Source organism: Penicillium longicatenatum, assembly GCF_028827895.1.
Source record: "Penicillium longicatenatum strain IBT 33135 chromosome Unknown contig_7_segment0_segment0, whole genome shotgun sequence".
NCBI classification, from domain to species: Eukaryota; Fungi; Ascomycota; class Eurotiomycetes; order Eurotiales; family Aspergillaceae; genus Penicillium; species Penicillium longicatenatum.
The window spans coordinates 40702-65617 of record NW_026643124.1 but is presented as its reverse complement, the minus strand read 5'-3'; the positions used below and the strand labels follow the sequence as shown (position 1 = coordinate 65617).

The window sequence follows — 24916 nt, the reverse complement described above, 5'->3', positions numbered from 1 at the left end:
TATTAACCCAAGGTTTCCGGGTTGACTGCCGAAAGACAGATCCAATCTCAGGGACGCAGACCTAATAGCATGGCATTCGTCGCCGAGAGTTTGGTAGTCTACTATATTGATCGATCCCGATCTAGCCGGCCGTCATCATTCAATCAATCAGCATGATATTACTAGAATAGGGAATCCAAGATCATTTGCCTTGATTCTTGCAATTCTGTTCAAAAATGGAAAATTATCTATTTGTTAACCTTGGAATGAAATACGGAATTTTATGTGACCAGTCAGGTTATCGTGATAGGACCACTTCACTTCCATAACAACAATTGCAGGGAGAAATAATTCCATGTAAGATCGCAGCTGGGTTATGGTTCGGGACGTAACACCGGCACACGGGTTACCGAACAAGCGGATATTGTCGATCCCGAGATACCCGGTCTTGATCAAGTTGACACGCCAACGCAGCATATTACCCGTTTAGGAAAAAACCGAAATAAATCAGCTGCCTTAGGTAAAATGCGGTATTTTTAATGAAACAACTCCAATCATATATATGATTTGTCTTTCATGTCCTCAAGCGTTGCCCCTAATCGCTCTGATTCCCATAGCCCAATGTTCTTAGACGCATTCTTAGATGGGGAAAAACGTGATTGGAATTCTAGAAGCTCTATTCTGCATGAGCGCTTCAAACAGACAAACAGATAAATATTTGAAAATCATTTCGACTCGTCAAAACCTTGAAATCTCATACCACAGCTAATAGAAAATAGGTGGCAAAAATTATCACGTATTCCTCGAGGTATATAAGTGAGCTGTATGAATTACCTAATAAAATCGGTTCGACGAGCTTGAAGGATAACGCGGAGGATTGAAGGGCTAGACACAGGGAAGCCTTTTAAACCCTTTTTTCGTAAGTGCGAATTCACTGTTAAAAGATCATTGAATTGCCATTAGAATTGATCAGACACTCATAACAGGTTGAATCAATCTAGATAACAGGAGAAGAGATACGAAATATTTTGCAGCATATAGTGCACATACAATACATCTTATGTATTCAACAAGTACTGTACATATCGATTGCTAAAAAGAAAGGCGTAGATCGAAGTGATATTTTTGAATCTGGTCGGCAAATAAATCAAAATTCTCGGATAGAGCTTGGCCTCCAATGAACAAATTTGTATAGTCTGTGGTGACCATCGAATCTGTTAGGCCAGGAGACTGACCAGACACTCACATTCCTTGTTTTCAACTTACCTACAATAGACTTCTTCCTCTCCATACCACACATCACAAATCATTTTGATACGCTCATTCCTTATTTACGTTCGTAGAGTATAATGTCTTACTAGTCGGGAAATCTGCAGGATTAGAGACTTTGTTGATATTATATTTTTATATGTACCACAATCTACGGGTCTGTGCCATAGTCAAACCTCTGATCATTTATTTGAAATGAATCTGATGCTTCTACGATCAAATCCGCTGTGTACATCAGACTCATCAATAGAGTATATCAGGGTCGTCTAGAAAATGCCATCAAGTAGATTTTCGTCGGTGACACTACTTTCTCAACTACGACGGCCCTATTGAGGCTTTGGCCTTGCCGACGTATAAATGTTTGATAAAGACCAAATTCCCTTCAGTAGACCTTTCACTTTCAAATTATCACTAGATAAGAGGTTGAACTGACTAATTGCGTCAGTCATTCTCCACTCAAGTCAAAAGCGAATTCTACCTTGTACAACCATGGCATGAGAAGACGAGTAGGCCCTCGAAGCATACATAAGATATCTTCATATTGTATTTGATGAACAAAGAAGCTGCACCACTTCTTAGCGTGTTTCGTACCAATGTTCTCCATAAAAGTGTTGCAAATAAATCAGGCTTGTTCCTTATCCTGTCAACAACATTGGCGATGTGAATGAAAAGAGATCAAAAAGCTATCCAGTATCTGTCTACTTTACTTGGTCCTCTGCTTATATGGAACAATGAAGAAGTAAGTGCTCCTTCAATTCTCTGTATTTCAGCTGACCGGCCCCCAAACTCTAATACATACGGAGCAGGGATTGACATGACACAGGCTATCTATGGTTGCCAATTGTCTTGCAAGCAAACAAGATGAAGACTGAAAGTTGCGTACCCCGTAGGCCGGGCATGGATGTTGACCCAGCACGACAAAGACGGCTTCGAGGATGGCGGCACACTGGCAACGATTATTGAACCCAGCGGCAAGCTCGTGGCTGGGCGACTACCCGCTAGGTAAGAGATTATCTTCGCAGTTGTAGACATTGAAGACGTGCTCCTGAACAAGTTTGTGGTAAATGTAGCAGGTCATTATAATTTCCCGGAAATATTATGCCGACCATTCCGAATTGTTAATTAGGAAATGATCAAAATATTCTCTGCATTTGGAGAGAATCCCACCAAATCACCACTCTCGCTCAACATGGCTCTCCTCTGATCAAAAGAATTGAAAGCGATTTCAATCTCCACGGTCCCTCTACTAGGGAGGAAAGTTGCTGAGCACAAGCCTGATGGCATGATTTATTTGTGTAAAACGAAGCCTTGCACACACACAGTCAACTGAAGATCAACACAAAAGATATCTTACAGAAAGAGTAATCTTGACAGCGACATTTTGTATACCATCGGCGTGAAGGATACGGGTAGCCCCAGCACTACTTGAATCTCCTGAATTAACCAGTTGAGGCGCTCTAGTAAGATCTTCCTCAAAAGGAAAGGCATCCTGATTGTTGGTGAGTACCGTGAGTAATGGCAACAGTTGCGCGAACAGGCGAGAAGTTGTGAACTGCCTGGAATTGCTGGCACACCGACTTAATAACCCAAATTCTTTTATTGACTGCACTGAAGGATTTGGTGCGGTTCCTTGTACGATCTTGGTCCATCTTGCGTGCTCTCGCGGACCGTCATGCCTGTATATTAGTGACGCACCCAAAAAAAAAACATTAAAAGATCCTAAGATGTTATATCCTCGGCTTTACTTAGGATCATTCGGTGATATCTCTATTTCTGGAATATAGGATAATACCTGTACTATCTTGAGGGTTTTCCTAAAACTTAAAACTTGGTATTTGGTAGCTTCGAGGTCAAGTTGCTAAACAGGCTGGGCTCAAAACTCAGTAAGAATTATCTAGAGGTAAGGCAGGTCGTTCCTGGGCAACAGGCAGCGGGTATTGGGTGGTTCGCTGGTGCTGCCGGGGCCTACTCCTTAGGTATACCCCTATTATGTATAAAGAGAACTTTAGATACATTATTTCTTAGGTATGGAGCTAGCTATTGATGCATAGACCCTGTGCCCAACTCGATTCGTATATGAATCGCCTGTTTTTCCTGTTCAAGAGGGAGCATTTCTGCCTCAATACTATCAATCTCCTCTTTCCGCCTAGCCTTACGAGATTTTCTCCCTAAGTCTTCCTCGAGTTATTCTTCCGTCTAAGCGCTTCATGCCTAATCAGCCAGCATCAATGGCTGCTTATGTGATTTCCAACAATTAACTAATTCACTTGCTGATTATTTGGTGTACGTGCCTAGGTGGCAAATTCTAGCTTAGTAATAGGTGATCTACTCCTTGTGGCTTTATCCTAGGAACCAGTTAGCCCTTATCTTTCTTCCAAGGGTGCCTAATCGTAAACCCAGACCTAACCTAGTCTAGGTCGGGTCCGGGTTATACTAGGTCGTGCGGAAGTCCAATTCAGGTAGTGACAAGTGAGGTTTGAGGCAGTGCGCAACCCACTAGTGGACGCCAATAACGTGATTAGCTACCCACCGCGTAATATCGAGGTCTGCTAGTGGGTCTAGTCCCGTATTTCATGTAAGCCCCAAATCTTAGTATAAGCGACTTGCATTAGCGCGTTATCGTCTCCACATAACGACTATATACCACGAGATAGCTGAAACTACTGCTCATAAAACCTGTCTCCTGTAGAGTCAATCATTTTTCTTTTGATTTAACTTTCTTCATATCATCATTTCTTCGAGAGGCCAAGCTTCTACTGTCAAGAACAACATGGACATAAGTATGAAGAGTCTGCAAAACAAGACAACTGTTGTCACTGGCGGTGAGTGTTTCCTCATAGTCCCTCGGGCCACGCTAAGGGCTGAACTTAATCGAACCATATAGGCGCAAGTGGCCTGGGAGAGGCATACGTGCGTGCTCTTATCGCAGCAGGGTAATACAATAACAAAGAAATCTCATTGTGGCTTACAATCACTCATCATAATACAGAGCGTTAGTGGTGATCGCGGACCTTGATGTTCTAAGGGGGCGAAGTCTCGAAGATGAGCTTACAGGGTATGTGTTCCTGCGATTCAATGAGCACTTTCCCTTTCACTAAGCATTATGAAGCACTAAATTCATCGAGTGTGATACTACCAACTGGGATGATCAAGTCCGTCTGTTTGAAGAGGCAACGTCTTTTTCTTCCACTGGTAAGATATCTTTTGTCGTCGCGAATGCTGGGATTTACCGCCAGGATGAGGTCTTTGCATATGCAGGCGATGGCAAACAGCCCGAAAAGCCCGATCTTGCTACTATCAATGTCAATCTTATCGGGACGCTATATACCTCGAAGCTTGCCTCGCATTACTTTATCAAGCAGAATGGCCAACGGCCGTCATCCTCACAGGAAGACACCTGCTTGGTTTTGATCGGTTCAGGAGCAGCATTCCTTGATTGCCCTCGAGCTCCTCAATACTGCGCCACAAAATGGGCGATGCGAGGAATAATGCATTCACTGCGAAGGACTACTCATTTTTATGGGAGCCGCGTGAACGTCATATCACCCTGGTAAGGAATCTACACTTGTGATATACACGTACCTGAAACTAACATAGTCAGGTATGTCAAGACAAATATCCTCTCGGAGGAGGACTTTGCGCATATCACTAGTGTAGGTGTTCAGTTCGCCGAAACTTCCGATGCAAGTCAATGTCTTCTGCACATACTTAATGACAGCAGTATCAACGGACGTTCTTACTTCATCTCAGGCAAGAAGTGGTCACTGGAGGGATACATGGATCTTGGACTTGAAGACTATCAGGGTAACCTTCTGCTTGAGAGTATTCAGGAAGACCAAGTCAAGGCGGCCCCCGTTGAAATGGGCCTTTTTGTCTAGTCTAAGAGCCCTCATTATACAAGACAAAAGAAAGATCACTCCTTGTATAAATTCCAATTCCCGCGAAGATAGTGTAGTTTCTTATCTGAAACGCCATGAAGAAACAAGAGAGGGTGATACACTGAACAACTCAGATGTAGCACAGAGGTCCAAGTACATAAGAATGATTGGCCCACTAGCAATGCATATTATTCATATTTTCCGTGAATTGAAGGGTAGAATGCATCAAGGTATTTGCTCATACTTAAATCATTCCAATTTCTCGATCGCCGCTTAACAACCAGATATAAAGCCGGCCTCACAAAGCGCAACGAGTTCTCATAGCCGTCAGCTTCAAGATAAGCGTAATCTGAAGGCTCTTCTTCGTACATATGCTACATGACTGGGTGTGGATATTGTGCTATTGCATGAAATCGATAGACATGATTGGTTTCGCGGAGTATGACAGTGGGTTCCCAGCGGCGGGCAGAATATCGGACAGCTTGAAAATCGGAATAGCGACTGTCCCAACACTGAGCAAGAAAATGAAAAGAAAAAAATTGACCACCTTTAGGGAAATGCAGGAATGGCGATAGTTTTGGAGCTTCCTTTCTTGGGTAAAAGAGTTAATATTACACCAAGCGTGGAGGGTGAAAGCAGAAAAGCCTTTCGACTGAATGTACAACGGCTAAAGTCCGATTGGCCAATTTGCGATGACCATTGTCAGAATTAAGGCAAATCGATCAACCGAGACTGACGATATAGGTCCATGGTCTTGCTCATAAAGTACTTCGCGATTTCTTGGCCTTGCTGCAACGCCCCAGCGAAAACCAGTCATCTGATCCCAAGAGCTTTCGTTGGAAAGCGTGTGAAGTCCCTGGCTCAAGCTTCCTATGTATGCAAACTATTCAGGTGGGCCTTCTAATCGATTCTACTATTTCACATTGCATACGTCAGTTCAACTGACCAGGCAGCAGAATCCATTTTAATGAACAATATTCATCCGACAAAAGAAAAAGGAAATTCAAGATAATTGTCACTTCTGTGCATCAGACAGAATATTTTTCCAGATGAGGGGCTTTTCCCCTCTCAACTTTCTCCAACGATTTGTTGAAATTAGTAGCTCAGGGGATCCACGGAGCAACCATTTCCATTTGAGTGCAAACCCTTCTGTAACTTCCCAATTTGATGCTTCCCACGAATCTCCCCACACAAGTAATGTGGCAGCGGTATTTCTGGTATCCCAAAATGCCATGAGATCATGACACAAGTCATCGTCATCGAAAGAGTCACCAGCAAGAATCATGCGGTCACGCATGCTCGGGAATGGGAAAAAGTCTAACCAAGGATGGTGGGGAATATGCAACTGCACGAAGGTGGGACGTAAGCAAAATGGAATCTTCTCGACCGAAAAGCTGGGTTGTTTCAGATTGAAGATCGATATCGAATCATCGCTTTGCATCCATGCGGTCGTCATTCCAATTGAATCAATATTCTCGTTGATGGCTCGATGGACATTGAGTCGACTAAGACCAATCAAATGGTCTCTGTTTGGTGAGCCATCGATATAGCTTTGGTACGCCTCTTTTTCAAACCAGTCGCGGAATTTCAAGGCATGTGGTGGTGCATGTGCGCATTCAAAAACGTCGCGTCGATCCGCCTGGGATATAAGTGGAGGCATGCTGGAGTTATACGGCGAGCAGAGAGGGCTTGAGGAGGCTCTAGCTTCGACGACGGCCTGTGACCCTGCTTGATTGTCTTGTCTTCTTGACCCTATCTCACTTTAGCTACCGTTATTCATATCCTGGTTGAACCGATATACACACGGTACCGTCGCTGATTGAGTCGGTTCTGTAGCTTTCTTCGCTCTTTTCGATTTATAATACCGGTCCAATCATCTCGGGCTTTCCTAAGGCCGGCTTGTTGAGGCATTTTTGCCAGCGGAATGATCTGCATTTCTGACGAGGATTCTGCCATTTCGATTGGTATCTTAAGTGATGTGATGACAAACCGCAATGCAATAAATTCGTCAAGTAGGTGGTTAATAAAGAGCGGGCGGGGTCGGCGACGCATGACGCTAACCAGCGCTTTCACTAAAAGTTAGTTAAATTCGGAGCTCGAAATTTCCGTCTGACTAATTGATCAGGACTTTGAATAACTAGCCCCTAAACTGATTGACTGGCAGAAGCCTTTTGCCAAAGTTTTGGGTGCTTGCGCCAATTGGTCGAGAGTGGGGTTCAGAAAGCAAGTTCATTTCCGGGATGTGGATCCATGTCTGAACCAATGTAAGCAAAAGTCCCATGCTTGATTGGCCCATCATTTTGTTCCGAATTCCTATGGAAAATGCCCATGGCAGGATTAGGCAAGGCAACCGCCGAACTTGCGAGAATGACAGAGATTAGGGATTTGACTTCATTTGACAGACATGAAAATAAATCTGTCTCATTGCTATACGTAAGGTAAAGTATTAGCACCTATCTACTAGGGAAACACAAAATACATGTAGGTCTCAATTCGCTTCTTGGACCGACCAGATGCACCTCCCCAGCCCCTCGAAGTTCCAGCGCCAAGACCCTGTTTCCTACTCAGGGAAGGGGACCAGACTATTATTAGTCGGATGCGAACCCGTTACCGCTACTTTGTGACGACAATGGCTCCCTTCAAAGAAGACCTTGGCGGAAGAAGTCAGTGAGCTTTTGGAATGGAATAAGCTCAGTGCGATCATAGAGGTCAACGTGGCCTGCACCTGGCACCCAGAAAAGCTCCTTCGGCTCGCTAGCACGCGAATAGGCATCTTCACTGAATTCGCGGGAGTGTGCCTGGTCGCCCGAAATAAACAGCATTGGTCGAGGTGAGATCGTCTCGATACCGCTAAACGGGTAGAAATTCACAAATTTGGTGAATGTGGAGAGTGTGGGGTGGGTAGTGAGCTCCGGTATAGAGCCAACAGGCGTGAATTCGCCACGCTTGGTGCGATAATAATCGTAAAATTCACGCTGGACCGCTGTAGAATTCGTCGTGAGATGATTTTGAACGCCACTCGTGTACTGGATATCGCCACTATCGACTTCAGTCCAGCGCTGTTGAGCCGCCTCTGCGACTATTTCCTTTAGTTGGCCGACGCTTTGAGAATTTTGTAGCCCATGGCGGGACAATGCTCCCATATTGTACATGCTCGACGTGGCGATGGCCTTAAGGCGCGGGTCGAGCTTTGCCGCGCTGATTATGAAAGAACCGCTGCCACAGATACCGAGGCCGCCAATCCGCTCGCGATCGACGGAGCTCTGAGTGCCGAGATAATCAACTGCAGCGCTAAACGCCTCAGAGTAGAGATCGGGTGACACTCCATTGCGCGGCTCACCCTCGCTGGAGCCCCAGAAGGGAAGGTCGACTGAGACCGTGACGAACCCCTGTTCGGCTAACTTTGTGGCATAAAGATTCGCGCTTTGTTCTTTCACGGCACCCATTGGGTGACCGATGACAATGGCTGGACAGCCAGCGCTGCAATCGAGGTCCTTGAGAAAGAAGAGGTTACCCGCTACAGTCATCTGATACTGACTCGGGAAGCTAACCGGCTGAATAGTCACGTTATTGCTGCGGTAGAAGTTTTCGGCTCCGTACGACATATTCTGCGCCATTGCGGAAGCGGCCATGGACAGCGCCGTGAGACTGCGTGTCATCGTGTTCATGATGAGTTTTCCGGTTGTTTCGTCACGAGTACACGAGCTCGGAATAGAATTATAAATGTAATTGCTTTTCCACGGCCGTCATGTCAGACTTTATAATTGACACGAGTGGCAATAGCGCCTCGCATTACTGTCATCCTGCCAAGACCTAATTCCGATGCCCGGACAATAACGAGTTTTGTTGGTCACTAAATGGTAGGATGGGGTCTAAGCCGGCGAACCGCCTGAGGAGTCGTGGTCTTTGTCGCTGCCAAGGATCAACCAAGAATGTATTGCGAGAATATCTCCCAATAATATTAGAGGCTCACTGTGTAGAGAGCTCGGTCTGGCACTAATGTATGTTGCTTACCCTCGTCAATTATAAAAAAAGTGGGTTCCCCGCATGACGATCATTTCTTAGCGTCAAGGCGATCGACTGCTCCGGACCTTCCCGACCTAAGCCGTCTAAAAAACCTGAATTTTCATGATTCTCCCTAGCTTTTGGAACAGGCACCAATAATTTGGAATGGAAAGAATGAAACACAAATTAGTGTATCTGTGAATGACAATCATCAAATAGGTAACTTTTATCAGAGGCTGCCATAGTGTCTAGTCTTCGATAGTTGCATATGGACTTACTCCTCTAGGTTAGAAAAATATAAGAAAAGGCAGTAGAGAAGGTAGTAGAATTGAACGAAATTTGATATAGGAGGAAAGTTATACACACTAAATTAACATAAATCCTATCCCCTTTACCAAGTAGCTATAATTAGAAATGGGAAAGCTATCATAAGCATCAATATCAAAATCAGTGTACAAACATCGAATGCCGTCTTTAAATATCTAGTAAATGATCAGGATTGGCAGTGAATGTATTCAGAGATTCACAAAGTCTCTCCAATAGTATTTCCATCTCACCCTTACGAATGAAATGGCTGGAGGATACCAGCGTTAGTTCCACAGAATTATCCGACGCTTCAGAGTAAAGCTCAATAGAATCATCGGTGGGCTCAATGGGAACATAATCGGCAATCTGACATCGAAGGTCACTTCTCATCCGAAGGTTCACATCCACTGGAACATCCTGATGAATAACCAAAGATTGGGGTCGAGCCCCCAGAGGCCAGCTGGTACTGTTGGACACGATGTGATCCCATTCAATGGTCTCAAACGGAATGCCACCAGTATGTTGGTCTTGTATAGCCTGGAGCAGATCAAGGACCGTCTTCAACTGAGCGAATTCTAGACAAACAGGCACTCTGTTGAAACTTGGCCCGAAAGTGCGGTATATACCTGGCACGTCAATGCCTCGAAAATTGACCATTTGGGCGAATAAAATGGTGCGATCTCCAGTCGCTTGTCGCAAGACATTTGCCAACGCAGCTTTGATGACGCTAGCCATTGTGATCTCATCGGGGGCATTCTGGATCACCACCTTGCTCGAGCATCGTAAAATGACATCTTCTGAGACCGCTTGCGGGGTTTTCCGTGGCAAATTGGTGATCGTTGATTCACCCAACAAGTATCTCCAATAGGCGAGTCCCTCGGATGTTTGCTCTCGATCCAGGCTTCGTGAAAAGGGAGCAAAATCAGTCGAGACAACCGTTTCTTTCGCGTCCCGGTACGAAAGGCACAAATCCGGGACAATCGTATGTTGACAAATATCATCATATTGAGCATGGGACAGCCGAATTATAAGAACATTTTGACTAATAGGTCCACTGACCAAGGTAAACCACAAAGGGGGTAATCCCAAAGGGAATGCTGCTTTGGGATCAATCGCGCACAAATCCCGCGCAGCCAAAATCGGATCTTGATTGGAAGTATCCGCATGCTCGGTGAATGGGATTGTGTTGTCGTCCAGCACAACTTGGACCAATTTGTCATCAACGCGGGCAAAAAGAGATCGCAGTGTGAGATTGAAGAAGGCGTTTACAGGCAACGCGAAGTCTGGAAATATCTAGCGCCCCAGAGGTTCGAAGTAGGAAGAAACCTCCCTCATGACTGTTAAAAAGCCACTGCTGTGTTTGTGTGCAAGAGAAGACAGGTATCCCACCAGCTCGACTCCTCCCATTCAGCTACTTTCTGTATACTAATCAGACAGAGCATCATGTGCCACGGCGTTGTGGCGCCGTTGGTGCATATACCCCGCCCCGAGTGTTCGCGCGGCAACGGCGCGCCCTGGATGCCTAACTTCGCGATTAAGCATACCTGCCGCAATTTTTGGAAGATCAATAAATGGGCTGCGCAATACAACAGCTCCAGCCGGACGATCGAGGGGTACCCCAATCGGGGAGTGGATCAGGCGGATTAGCCGTGGTGGAGGAGAGCCATAAATTGGACCATTTAGATTCTTATGTAGGATAGAAACAAATGAATTATGCTTAGTCTGATCTTTAGACTTTTCTTTAGAAGGCTTTCAGTCACTCCTCATTCAAAAGATGGTCACGAACTGCCCTAGTATCACAAGAGGAACTTTAATAAGTCACATTGATCATATCCCCGCTTCCTCTCTAAACTGAGGCCCAGTGAGAAATGCACAGCGATCGAATAGCCTTTCCCAATGAAGAGCTTTCTCTGCATCTGTCAGGTCTTCTGTTTCAACCCCGGTACCTTCGCTAGATGTAGTGCATTTTGAGCCATGAGGACCACCAAACAGCTGCACTGTAACAATTCCAGGCATATCGCTTGTGGAAGATTCTGGTGATTTATTTGGGAAGGCAGGCAGCCACGACTCAAGTCTATTGTCCGCCCCTTGAGGGGTGCCATACGCAAACTGAATGATTGTCCGGCTGAAATTCCGGGCCAGCGCAAGTTGTGGATCAGAGTTATCTGCACCGGCTCTTAGATGGTCATTGTAGAATAGGTAAGGAATATCGCTAAGATGAGCAACGCCCCACATCGAGACAACCATTGTATCAAAGACTGGTGTGTATCTGGTCTCGTTAAATTCGTACAGTCACACATTAGAGGCTTCCACACCCCCATTTTTGACATACTGCCACGTAAAGTCAAGAACCGGACAAGTGAACCAGATGTCGCGGTTCATCTGTGCAGCACGATAATACTGCGGGGATACTTGGCCCTCGTGCTCTGACTCGATCATGTGCTTGAAGTCGTCCAGAGGATACAGGTTCAGGAGCTTCTCTTTTGTGGATTCGGAAAGTTTGTGCAGCCATGAGCTGAAACTGCCTAGAACCTCATTATCAGTCGCAGTGGTCGGCAGTGCGTACCAAGCACCGTCGTTCGTGACCCAGGATGCTATCATCGGTATTCCCTTGGTGAACCTGCTTGCACGTGTCAACTGCGAGGGTCTATCTTGAATGAAGTCATTGTCAATCGTGGGGTAAAATAGGCTTCACCGAAAGGTGGGTGGGCGGCTCGAGATGCAGTGACCGATAGGTTGGTTAACCGCTCGAATGGGATATCCCGAATACACCCTAGTGTCTCCAAACTTTCACCGCTACCACATCCCACTTGTTGTGAAATGGCAGCCATGCGACTCGCAAGCAGGGTTGCATGGCTGTTGAAGTTCAACCCTGGACCACCTGACATCATGCTAAAGCCGTGGGTCAGTAGTCAGTATCGAAGAGTCTCAAGTCTCGACTCACTTACACTGCTTGCTGGAATGGGACATCTTGGTCACCGCCAAAGGCTGTTAGCTGCAGACCAATATCGCTAGCTCCCACGCTTTGTCCGATGACAGTCACTAGATACAGTCTGTTAGCATCTCGATGCGCGATTCCGGGAAACAGTAGTTGAGTGTACCTCTGTTGGGATCACCGCCGAATGACTCAATATTATCACGAACCCCTGTTTGTTGTATTTTCAGCCCTGGAATGTGAGATCATGCAGCTCTAGATACGTACACTCCAAAGCAGTACGCTGATCCCGAAGTCCTGCATTTGTGTCTTTCGTCGCAATCAATGCGTCACTGGTTGCAAATCCGAATACTGTGTAAGAATAAGCAATTGTTACAACGCATCAGGGGGAAACTACAGGAGCCCCTGGAAAATGGCTTACGGCCCAGACGGTAATTGATGCCAACATACACCAGCGGCAGCCCATCAACAGCAGCCAATTTAACCAAGCCGTCAGGCTCGTAAAGAATATCAGAAGCGGAACCTAGAGCATGACCACCTGTATACTCGTCAGATTCGTGAGCTCACGTGCTCCCAAACGGTAAACTCGCCCCCATGAATCCAAACAACAACTGGGAGCTTGGCAATTTTCTGCGTTCCCGCTGGTCTGGCAATTCTCAAGCTCAGGCAGTCTTCGCTGATGTTGGCCACAACACTTGTGAATGGAAGGATATCACCCGTGCCTTGCGGACACCAGGCACTAGAATGCGTGGCATCAATAAGAGACCCTTTCTCCGGTTTTGTTGGAGCTGGTGCTGCAAAACGCCGAGGCCCCGTGGGTGCCTCTGCGTAGAAAATGTTCTGGAAATGTTCAACTCCGGCGGGCGAAAGACTGCCGAGATACGTGACATCTCGCAGGGAGTCCACTACCTTCAAGTTGGGACTTGGATAAAATGTATCCAAAAGGTTCTGGTAATAGATTGCACCGATTGCCAAGAGTACAGCGACCACGGAGGCAACGAGGCGGTTAGCCATATTGGCTAGAGTGATTTTGTCAGTGATTCCAAATTTAAGTCCCTTAAAAGTCTCGAGGTAGATGAGAAAGAGAAGACTGTTTAAGAGATGGAGATACAAGTTGGGCTATCAGGGGATCATCAAATACGCCCTTTGTACTGCCAGGGGCGGGGGTCCACCGGGGCACGGGCACCACGGGCACCACGGGTGGATGATCGCCCGTTCATGGATGGGTGCATTTACTGACTACGTTTGCTTATATACGCCTCGTTTGCCTTGTTTGCCGTATGGTATTGTTATGGACAAAAGTTTATCTTTCATGTATTTTTCACTGGAGCCCACGAAGGTATTTTCCTAATTACTTCTTTGCTCCTTCTACTGTATAACATCACTGGTATTTCTTGGGTAATCAGCTGACCTCTTCTTAAGGAAACAGATAAGTTTTTCTCCTTCCGAGGCACCCCGCAAAACACCCCAAAGAACCGAATCACCATAGACCCCACATCAAATTCACCGTTTGCGCGTCATTGAGCCTTTATGCCGGTTTGCAATTGACACAAACGGATAAGCCGAGGGCCACCATGAAATTTTCATGTTACTAAGCAAAAATACTTGGTTTCGCACACAAGCCCCCATCTTTCCAAGGACATAATGCTCACAAAATTGCAGCCCAGACGAAGATGGCTGCCAAGATTTTGCTTATTTAGTAATATGGAAATAAAATGACTATCACTCCGGACCTGGATCTCTTTATTCCATGATTTGGTTTGATTCATATAAACAAAATTTCAAGGCCACCTTTGGCTAACCAAACTCCATTTCCCAGCTTTACCGATATGGATCGTCCAATCTTGCTTCGTAACCGCCCTGTTCATGGTGTGCATCGGAGCCGCCGAAAGTGCTGAGAGTGGTGAGGTGTGTCTCCCCCTCTTTCGTCGACGCCGAGGCCGAATGTCGAAGGAGACCGAACTCGCCTTCCTCTGAGTGACCATAATGATGGTACAACGTTTCGCGCCATTGGCCAAGAACAGGTCCAAAGACCGGCATGCAACAGACAATCATCGCCACATTGACCTCCATCTCCGACCAAAGGATAAACAGCGTGAAACCGGCAATGAAATCAGGATTATCCTGTAGGATGTCACGAGATAGATATATGTCTTGCGATTCCTGCACCGATCGTGCTGTAAGATATCAATTTTAGTGTTCAGCATCCCCACAGGAGCTTTCCACAAGAGGAGAACAGAAAGCACATACAATATTCCAACCATGAACACACTCGTGACCCCAATCTTCTTCTTGGCCGACATCTGCAACCCCCAAATGATCGGCACAGGCATAAGCATAATCACAAAATCCGTCAGCACGTCCGTCCCACAGAATACTGTCAACATATTGAGCGTACCCGTACACTCCGTCAGGAAAAATCCGATTGGCGCCCAATTCCAATCCCAATGTGTCCCGCATTGAAACAAGGTTGCGAAAAAGAAAGATATACTCCAAGCAGCAACGATCCCAATCATGATCCAGCACAATAGCTGGAAAGAGCGGATGGGACTTAGCATCCGCTTCCAGAGGAATAAGATGGAAATTTTGATCAGCCCAAAAGCGATCTTCTCTGTTGTTTGGAAAGCAAATTTGTATTTCTGGACCAGAACTTCGAGCGCGCTAGGTTGGGGCCAATTGTTTCGAACTATGGAGTGACCGGTTATTGCGCCTTGAATTACACCCGCGAGAAAGATTCCGTTGAGAAACAAGGACAAAGAACTGTTCACTTAGACATTAGTTTATCACAGTTGGAGGCTTTGGTGTGTGGTTTCGATCCGAGAATGGAGAATGAAGAGTGGACCCACAAGGGAAGTCAGAGCAAACCAGTCATCAGGTCCTAGGGGGGGTTTCGTGAGTCGTCTAGAGTAGAAGCGGAGTAGTGCTGCGGACGTCCCTATCACGATGAATATTGATGTCATGAATATTAACCCTGGGCGGTCGTTGACAGGGACGAGAGCGCGATGGTATGTCATCGCTGGTCGCTTTGCGCCAAAACTTGGAATGCGCTTGGGTTGGAGTTCGACTAGGTATAGTAGATGCTGATATAGTTCGAATGGCGAAACGTGGTTGATGAAACCGAATAGATTGAGGTACAGAATATGACACAATCAAATAAGTCTGGGTAAAAAGCGAAATCCAACTTTATTATCTAAAAAGATCACTGATCAGCTGAAAGATAACCGTTGGCCGTACAAATACGGAGTAATTCCACCCTGCCCACGTATTGCCTCAAGCTCGGTATATTTGCTCGATTGAGTGACTCGCAGCTAAAATTCAATCTCAGAGGGGCGGAAATCCAGGCGGTTTGATTTGCAATATTCTTGGGCAAGGTTTGCGAGAAACCGCTGCATGCGAGCGCCATGAATGCAGGGGGTGTACATGTGTGGTCTAGGTGAGTTCTAGGATTTTTGGCGAGGGAGAAGATTCAAATCCTGTATTTTAGTTTTCAAACCCTTAAAATCTATCAAAAGGGTTGTTCAATTAATCTACAATGAGAACATCATCTGAGAATAAGGAAGAATGCGCTGGTCTTCTCAACAATATTGACAAGACTGGCCCAGATCCAGACACAGCTGCAAATGGCATCGAAAGCCCGAAACCCTACAGGCGTCGATTTCTGATCCTGATTCCTATACTACTGTTATCTCTCACTGCCAACATAATAACTCTCTTCTTCTTCGTCTCAGACTAAAAACCTCATCAAACGCCATCAAAATATGCCGAACTCCACCTCACCCACACAGAGCCACACGTCCTCTTAACTGACTACTCTTCTCCCAATACTACGCTTGCAGACGCACTCTGGCACTCCATAAATATCGACAATGGTGTTGTTGCACTCCCAGACTCCTTCGCCATATCTCACGGCCTCCGCACAGCGCAACGCTTTCCTTGGGACGCCAACAAAGGGATTTACATTCTCCATGGCTTCCACAACTTACATTGCCTGAAAATAATCTACATGAGTCTTTCCGAGTTTCGAAACGGCCAGGAACAGTCGAGAACATGGCACCACATCGCGCATTGTCTAGACGCGTTGAGACGACAGATTATCTGTGATGCGGATGATACTCCCAGAGCTACGGAAAGAAGGGTCGAGGTTGTTAGTGGGGTCGGCCAGAATAGAGTGTGTAGGGATTGGGGAGAGCTAGAAAGTTGGGCGAAAGCTCATACGGCTTGTTACAAGCGTCCCGACAGGCCGGAGGATGAGACTGGTTTGAAGAGGTTTATGCATTGTCCAGATGGGATTGGGTATGTGGTCGATGAGGGATATGTACCTGAAGAAGAGATTTTGGTCGGCTTGCCGGAAGAGTCGATCGCAACAGGAATAAGCAAGAAGGTATAGAAGAAGCGTTCGAGGCAGGTTTCACTTGACAATCTACGTATTACTTGAGAACCTACGTAGAAGGAATATGTCCATAGTCGGATCCACTACTAATTTATTAGGTAATTATCAAAGAAGGTCTCGGAACCCATGGTGTAGATTGAACCTTAGTCACAAATTCTGGCTCCACTACAGAAAGATCTTTTAAAACCCATCGGCGACAGCGAAACTCTCATCACCATTTTTCAGCTCTTCAGACCAGATAGTAGCGGCGGCTTGGTAGCAATAGTCAGACGAATTTATTCAACCTTGAATGTACATCTTGGGATATACTCACTCTTAACTGGAGCGGGTGCAGCCAATGCCATGGCGCCCAAGAAAGAAATGAGGATGAAGTATGCGCGCATCACTGGTGGCGAAGGCTTTTGTGTTATTGCAAAGCGGAGCACAACGATAAATAAGTTGTTGAAAAACGGTGGATGACTTTAAATCCGCAGACCGAAGGCTTGGCGAACTCAGCGTTGTTGGAGATGGTTCCTCGAGAACACGAGGAAATGAGTGCCATAAATATAAAGGTTTGTTTACCATGCATGATATTATCAAATAGTTAGTACTTTCAAGTCCAACCAGTATGAAGCCTAATCAGTGTGATCAGCCAGCCTAAAGCGTCTTACCCCTCTCTTACCTGCAGATGGACTACAATAATAGTAGCACACCTTAAGCCCCCTCACCTCCCAGCTGCAAAGCGGGAGATCTTAGGCGCTAAAATCCTAGTCAAACGCTGATCAACATTATATTCAATGTCAAGAAACAAGGTTGGCTTAATCCAAGACATATCACAGCACTGGCAGCTCATTTCGTCTTTAGCTGAATATGCAGGTCACCGTCACATAGCGTTACCCTATGAGGTCACTCAATCAGAAGCGAGTGGCCTAAGTCCAAAGAAAAAAAACAACAACAAACATTGCGATAAATGTAGCCTAGATACACCTCAGCTGAGCTCTTACATATACCGTACGAAGTTTGCTAATAGCTCTATGGCTTTTATGTGATATAGAGCCCCTCTTAGGAGTCAGAGGACAAGTTTGGATTTTTTGGTTGCAACTTGCATTCCATGTCTCTGTTTTGTAATAACACCAAATGCCATGATATGATAAAGAAATATTTGGATTTTTCTCAAACCAACATGTAACGAAGCTACTAAATGACGAACAAAGCAGATAAAAACGTGTTTTTTGAGATACCACATTCTGTAAGGCTGTATAACATCATATTCACCATGGCTTTTGGGGCTGCCCCACTAGTTATCTGAGGCAAACTGGACCGTTATATCCATGATGTCCATGCAAGGTTATCATGTATTGTTATTTTTAAATCCCATATTTCCAACCCTTGAAGCAGAGAATGTTTGATACTAACCCACATTGATTGATCATGCGATTTAGGAATCTTGAGAAATGGAAGCGATCGCAAATAAAACCATGAATGCGCGAAGGTATAAATGCATATTCAGGATCCCTAGGTACCTAACGGTCATTCAGTAGAGACTTTGTTAATCATCCATGGATGTTTGGTTTTTACTTCTCAGGAGAGCATCCCTTAGAAAAATACTACATTTTTCGTGACAACACACTCCTTATGTAAGACGAAGTAGGGGCTGCCTGATCGCTGACCAGTGGGATCCACTAGAAATTTTGGTAGAGCCTGATTCGACATTTTGAAGACATTCTAGTCAGCGTTGAGAAGTGACGCCTAGCTGACTAGCTTCAGATGGACATTTTTTCTTCGGATTTTACGTGCTCGACTCCCGGATTCGCCTTTTCAAAAATCCTTTTCTGCTCCAAATTTATCGTATAAGATGTCGATATGCGCAAAAAGATCACAAACATACAAAAGCATTTTAAACGGAAACGAAGACTTAAATGGAGAAGAGGAGCTTCGATCTTAACTTCCAAAACCACCGAACGAAAAATTACGATTGCACAAATTCTTTACTTCCTCACCTCTCTAATAGCCGCATTCACGACCGGGGGATTGCTCACCATTTACATATTCAACCCCATCAGAATAGAGCACGATGGATCCGAGACTCTAGAGAACATGCATATGGCACCTCAAATCATCCTCCCCCGAATCGCAGGCGAATTCATGTATCCTTCTCCTTTCTCGACAATAGCCCCGCGAGGAGGCAACATCTCAGAGCCTGCTTGGGATGCGTTAATACCTAGTACGTCCTCATTTCCTTTTTGCCTCTCCAGATTTCAGCACACACTGCAAGAACCAGTACTGACAGAGCTTACAGATGGCCTGGGCTACTTCATTCCCTCGACAACAAAAAGCTTAAAGTCAAATGCCTCTTCTGTGGTAATACCCTCTGTCTTCCACCAACTACATTGCCTCTACCTCCTCCGGCGAGCCTATTATGCTGATGCACTTGACTCGGATCTTCAACGCTTCGACTTAGGCCGAAACCGCTCTGTGCATGTGGCGCACTGCTTTGATTTTCTTGCCCAATCAATTACCTGTTCAGTTGATAGTACGCTTGAGCCGGCAGTGGATACAGAGCATGGATTCTTGGGAGCTGGATTTGCGAGACGGTGTTGGGATTTTGAGTACTTGAAGAATTTCGTGGAAAGTAGGAGAGTATTTAATGCTAGCGGATTTTTGGCTTGGGGGGCTGGGAAGGAGGGGAATATTGAGTTAGGGTAAAAAGGACGATCTAGAGTACTCAAATACTTATATCATTTTGTAACAATTGTGTTCTAGTAACTTCACTTAGACCTACATAAGACCTGTAGGGGTTGATTAAATCTATCCGGAGTCGAGTATAGGTGGTTTTATTCTATGAGATTAAGAACTGAATGAGTATACTAAACACAGGGAGATGAATTGAGAGAGCTGATGAGCCTAGCTTAACTATGCTTCCGCTAAAGCCAACCGAATCGTCCCGATCAAGCTGACATCCACCGTTCAATTATTTGACACCACCGTTGTACATAACACTTGCCGATACACATCTAAGAGCAGACGTTTTAGAGACTTAGGGTCTTTCGTCGACGTTCTCCTTGGTCTATTGAAGTGATTCCGTGTTTTGAGAAGCTACCCAGACCTGTTACACGTTGACTGTTCTTCAAGCTTCCAAGCCCGTTCCTCAGCTTTCCGGGCTGTTTATATTAGACGCTGCACGTGGGGCTCGAGCTCAGCGCTAATATCTTTCTCTTTTTCTAGAGACATCCTCATGCTGAAGTTCATGCGCAGTAAATTGGTGTAGTCAGCATAGATTTTTGCGATGATTGACTCGACCCTTCCGATTGGTTCTTGCGAGCGCTGTTGTTTGAGAGTGGAATGATCGTTTCCACGGAAGACTTGAGTGATTGTTGCTAGATAGGGTATGGATAAGCACCCATTCATCCTAAGGCTCTTACCTGGACAATGATATCCTGCCTTCCAAAATCTGGTCTCGACGGGTATCACGCTCCTTCAACTAGTATGAATCTTCATCAAGTCCAATGGAAATGAGCATAGCCGGTAATAATCCCCGACAACCAAAACATTGAGCATTTGCATAACATAACTTTGGTTGCATATTCGCGGCAAGCAAATCACACACCATGCTTGGACTGACTCTAGAACTAGAAAATGCTGTGTAAAATCACCTATACACTTGAAACTTGCACCGCCTGGCTTTCAGTCTCAGGTATTAAGACTTGTTGTACTTCCGTACTCTTCTTCCGAGGATTAGGGGCATCAAAAATCTCAGAGAGCTCTTCGAGGGTCCTATTGTTTGTTTCAACCGCCAAGAAGTAGATAATCACTCCCTGGACAATGTTCCAGCCGGCCAAAATGATGTATGTGTGCCAGCCAATGGCATCGATGGCATTTCCGACTCCAAACTGATTCACCAGCAATGCAATATTGGTGAAGACAGAGTACATTGCCATTCCCTTTGCACGAGTCTCGTATGAAAGACATTCGACGGCATACATGGCTTGCAATGGAGTCCAGCCAAAGCTAAAACAAGCGCCAATCAAAAAAATAAACACAATAGAAGCAGTGGCCGGTCCTGTTTCCAGTGTCTTTGTGTACACCCCGGTTGTGGCTGCTAAACTCGCAAAGCAGATCTTCGTATTCGAAACGTTAGCGTAGAACATCGATAAAAGAATAGTCATGCGAGAAATCTTACGTACACTGCAAGCAATAGACGCGCCAATCATCATAGGTCTGCGTCGGATCATTGGGCCCAAGTAACTTCCTAGATAGGCTAGACCAGCAGAAAGGACTGTATTTCCAAGGTTGACGTCTAGCACTCGCGTTGTATCAGTGATACCAGCTGTCGCTAAAAGCCCGCCAATATAGTAGGTCGTGACGCCAGCCTGGGCCCACTGACTCATAAAAGATGCGATACCCACACATAACAGACGCCATCTCGCGGCCTTCGAGTTAACAAGGCCTCTAAAGTCCCATGCCTTTTTATCTGATCCTTCAAGGTTGATCGCCTCTTCATATTCTTGGACCTGTAGATGAACATAGGCATTCTCCCGGGAGCCCTCGCCATGATAGTTGATGATAACATCCCAGGCTTTCTCGCGGTGTCCATGGCTGTAGAGCCAGCGAGGTGATTCGGGTATAAACCAAACAGTCGACACCACAATGCTGGATGAAATTAACTGACACCAGATTGGGATGCGCCACGCGAGAGAACTTTCGAACCTCAGGCATCCACGACAAGCGCCAGCAGCGGCAATAGCGCCGACGAAGTACTGGCAATTATATAAACCAGTCAGGATATCACGGTATTCAGGGTGGCTCATCTCGACGACATAGGCAGGTGCGGCAGAGGAGGCCAAGGAGTATCCCCAACCTAGAATATATTATTAGCAACGCCATCCAAAAGGGATTATGCTGACTGGGACACGTACCAAGCAAGAATCGGCTGGCTAGCAATTGATCCATATGGTTGGCAGTACCACCAAGAATGGTACCCAAAATGACAGCGCAAGATCCAACAAACATGCCACATCGTCGACCCCAAGTATCTAGGACAATGCCGACAAACGGCAGCGCGCAGACGCCTCCAATAGTGTACATCCCTTGAATCAAGGAAGCTTTAGAGCCGACCAACCCAGAGCCGAAGGTTTCGCGAAACTGGTTTATGGGAAGCAAGGCACCCATAAGGGAGCCATCAAATCCTAAATCAGTTAATGATGCATTGTTCATTGGCATTGAGGCATTTCTTGCATACCGTTCAAGGCTGAGCAGAGATATGCCACAGTCAGAAATAAATATAGCTTTCTCATTTGAAAACTCCACGGACTCGGGGGATTGGTCCGCCTGGCTATTTCCAAAGCCAATGAGCCCTGAACAATTTCTAGGTTGACGTTCTCCTTGTGCTCCTGGTGCATGACATCGTTGTCACCTTCTTTCTCAACTAATGAGTCTGGATGTGTAGGTTTTGCAATCATGCTGAAAAGTCGCGTTTCCCACGCCGATAGATGTAAATCGCGAAAAAATGACTCTACTCTTCGGGGAAAAGACGGCTGTAGACATGATATATGTTCTTATGGTCATGGGACTTGCTTTTCTCTGCCTTTGTGGGCCTGAAGTGGTACTTTGTGAATGCCTCAGATGTCATTAGCTGAAATGGGTCTGGACACATTTCTTGGATTAGGTTGGTCCAATCACGAGAGTTGCCTTGGCTCCTTAGTGGGGATAGGAATTACCCCAAGCGAGCGATCCAAGCCGATCGCTTCCCGGCAACTCGCCATCCGCCGAAAATGACTCGGCACCCTCCGCCTACTCCTCGACTGAAAGGGTAATACTCCGCCTTTGTTTCCTCGGATTGACCTCGGCCCCCATCACAGGACATCCTCTCCGCAAAAAGGATGATCTTGCGGATGTGGAGCCGTAACTAGTAGGAATTGACAGGAGAATGCCATGTGATTTTTATTTCGAGGTTTTACCATCTAGATTCTCTACTTCTATAATATTAAGCGGAGAGTTGGCGACGAACGCTCGTAACGGCTTTCCTACATGGCTTCTCGTAATATAATATTTTTTTTATTTCACCCAACCACTGACTATGGATTGTGAGAGATGGAGGTATTATAGAAATCAAAGGGAAGGCATTGAGCTTGACAGCTAGCAAGAGAGAGGGAGATATCAATCCTAGAGCATAGATACTGTACTCTCGGCCTGGAGTGGACGCCTCAACAGGTTTTAGATCTGAAAGGCCCCTGATTGGCATGAAGTCAGGATTGGATCAGTCACCTATTAAGACAAGTATAAGTATAAGTTGTAAACTTATTCTGCACAAAACATGCTAAACTCCAAGGCCACTTTTTTCGTATAACATAAAACACTTGAGTAGGTAACACCACAGTCCTTTCCCCCAGTGAGATGCTTCTACAGCGAAACGCTTCTATTTCCAAATTGTACTATAGCCACGACACAATTGGAAACTTCGATTGCATCGCAGCCAAATTCACAAAAGGGCTGAAAAAAGACTATTGTCCCAGGTAACGATACCCCAACGGTGGGTCACTCTCCCTTAGCCCCCGTAATCCCCACCACCTGCTCATGTCCCGTACCAGTGTATATAGCGCTGTCACCAATCCGCACATTCCCCGCTCTCAGAACGAGACATTCCACCAGCTTCCGTGAGCTCATTCCATCGCAAAAGAGTGATACTGACACTTCATACAATTTCTAAGAACCGTAGCCATGCGGCCACCACAATTTGGTATTATTGGCTCCATAAGTGACTTCGGAGCGTTTATCGGCGCTGATGGGGATATCCTGGCTGGCGATTTCGTGTCACCTAGAGTCAAGTGGAAATGAGCGACACAGCCTTCCAGGTTAGCCGCACCTATTTTAGCAACTGCTGTAAAATTGGCCGTTTTATGATCAGCGGCAATATTCTTTTGTGGCCATAGATTTTCTACGCGTGCAGAGTACACTTCCAATCGTACCTCACGCTAGATACCATCCATCATGATAACTGGTCCTTAATCCTAACCCAATGGTATTGAGCCTTGCGAACGCCTAGGCGCGCTATATCTCCGAGCATGCCGTGCCATTTATGACTTGAGACTTTATTACGTAGCTCGGTTGCTTTAAGCTAGAGGCAATCGAGTTCAATCTCTAGTACGTCTGCGCTCTTAGGTGATCCAGGGCCTCTATTAAATCCAGACGGTAACCTAGGAATATTTAAGGATCATCTCGCCGTTGAGCCTGACTTAAGGCGATAGTGTCCAGGTCGTTGAGCACCAGCGCTACGATTGCACCAGCAGGAGTTTCCATTAGTTGGAAAACTGGGTCGACATAATTATGTCCTCTCGTTGGCCCAGCGCGCCTTAAGTTAATAAAAGCCCAGGCAAGGATCCTCAGACCTGTATAGTAAAGTAATGTCAGTCAATATAGTTTCCAAGTTTACTGTATAAGGTGGACGTGTCCCTAACGTTTTTTTTTGAAATAAGATTCGCTGCTGCACATTCAAGTAAGAGAATTTTTAGAGATGGTGGAATGGCCATTTTATATCGGTAGCGGGTACTTGAAAGGAATTGGGTCCATTTCCGTCCATATTGAATCATTGACCTTGAAATCCGTCCAAAATAGAAACTTTGAAGACGGGGCCCTTCGCTCAATACATTATCTTTGAGGGCCGCAAGACTACTAGTACAACCTGCGGCCCCACCTGCAATTTAGATCGGCCAAGCATGACACGCTGTTAGTCTTTGATTCCGTCGAAGTGACTGTTTAAGTGTACAGTAGGCGGAATTCCGATCGAAACAGGCAACCATTCTCAAAGAACCCCGCAAAATGGGGCCCCAAACATAGCCCTGCTTGTCTCAGCAAGCCGTGGTCGAGTTTCAAGTATTTGGTTACAGCTCGATTTGCTATTTTAAACTTCTCTGTTTTCTCTATCGAAGTCTTCGGATTTATTGTAAGCGTCATACGAAGGAGAATACGCATATTGACGTAGAATTGCCTATTTTATCTCACAATGGGCGGAAGTTCGACCGAAACAGGTGCTCTGAAGAACTTCGCCAAGATGTAGATCCCCCGACCAATAATCACAACGCCTATGCGGGGGTAAGGTTACCTAGCAAGGACCAGGTATAACCTAAAGATGACAGGTTGGAAAAATCATGCCGTTTGGCTTGTCGCGTTATCTTTTCC

General features: G+C 45.7%; 7 protein-coding genes across 7 annotated transcripts; 2 read left to right on the top strand and 5 right to left on the bottom strand.

Moving 5' to 3' along the window:
- Positions 1–4018: 4018 nt before the first annotated feature.
- On the top strand, positions 4019–5126 carry N7484_010304 (putative short chain dehydrogenase/reductase; the record flags this gene model as incomplete). The annotated part of the gene is made up of 5 exons (XM_057120691.1): positions 4019–4070; positions 4133–4181; positions 4238–4303; positions 4358–4798; positions 4850–5126. 5 exons carry the CDS (start codon positions 4019–4021, stop codon positions 5124–5126), a joined length of 885 nt encoding a protein of 294 aa, XP_056966445.1.
- Positions 5127–6141: 1015 nt separating this feature from the next.
- On the bottom strand, positions 6142–7082 carry N7484_010303 (bZIP transcription factor; the record flags this gene model as incomplete). Its single annotated transcript, XM_057120690.1, has 2 exons — positions 6142–6878; positions 6932–7082. The coding sequence occupies 2 exons, from the start codon at positions 7080–7082 to the stop codon at positions 6142–6144; spliced, it is 888 nt and encodes a 295-aa protein (XP_056966444.1).
- A 683-nt stretch (positions 7083–7765) lies between these two features.
- N7484_010302 (alpha/beta hydrolase) lies at positions 7766–8794 on the bottom strand (the record flags this gene model as incomplete). The annotated part of the gene is made up of 1 exon (XM_057120689.1): positions 7766–8794. The coding sequence occupies one exon, from the start codon at positions 8792–8794 to the stop codon at positions 7766–7768; it is 1029 nt and encodes a 342-aa protein (XP_056966443.1).
- An 811-nt stretch (positions 8795–9605) lies between these two features.
- Positions 9606–13386, bottom strand: N7484_010301 (uncharacterized protein; the record flags this gene model as incomplete). The annotated part of the gene is made up of 9 exons (XM_057120688.1): positions 9606–10720; positions 11384–11706; positions 11770–12031; positions 12133–12329; positions 12386–12479; positions 12539–12583; positions 12640–12723; positions 12794–12910; positions 12963–13386. 9 exons carry the CDS (start codon positions 13384–13386, stop codon positions 9606–9608), a joined length of 2661 nt encoding a protein of 886 aa, XP_056966442.1.
- An 807-nt stretch (positions 13387–14193) lies between these two features.
- Positions 14194–14832, bottom strand: N7484_010300 (Carboxylesterase type B; the record flags this gene model as incomplete). The annotated part of the gene is made up of 2 exons (XM_057120687.1): positions 14194–14496; positions 14623–14832. The coding sequence occupies 2 exons, from the start codon at positions 14830–14832 to the stop codon at positions 14194–14196; spliced, it is 513 nt and encodes a 170-aa protein (XP_056966441.1).
- A 1543-nt stretch (positions 14833–16375) lies between these two features.
- On the top strand, positions 16376–16759 carry N7484_010299 (uncharacterized protein; the record flags this gene model as incomplete). The annotated part of the gene is made up of 1 exon (XM_057120686.1): positions 16376–16759. One exon carries the CDS (start codon positions 16376–16378, stop codon positions 16757–16759), a length of 384 nt encoding a protein of 127 aa, XP_056966440.1.
- Positions 16760–20394: 3635 nt separating this feature from the next.
- On the bottom strand, positions 20395–22200 carry N7484_010298 (Major facilitator superfamily domain general substrate transporter; the record flags this gene model as incomplete). The annotated part of the gene is made up of 3 exons (XM_057120685.1): positions 20395–21599; positions 21658–21927; positions 21981–22200. The coding sequence occupies 3 exons, from the start codon at positions 22198–22200 to the stop codon at positions 20395–20397; spliced, it is 1695 nt and encodes a 564-aa protein (XP_056966439.1).
- Positions 22201–24916: the final 2716 nt, after the last annotated feature.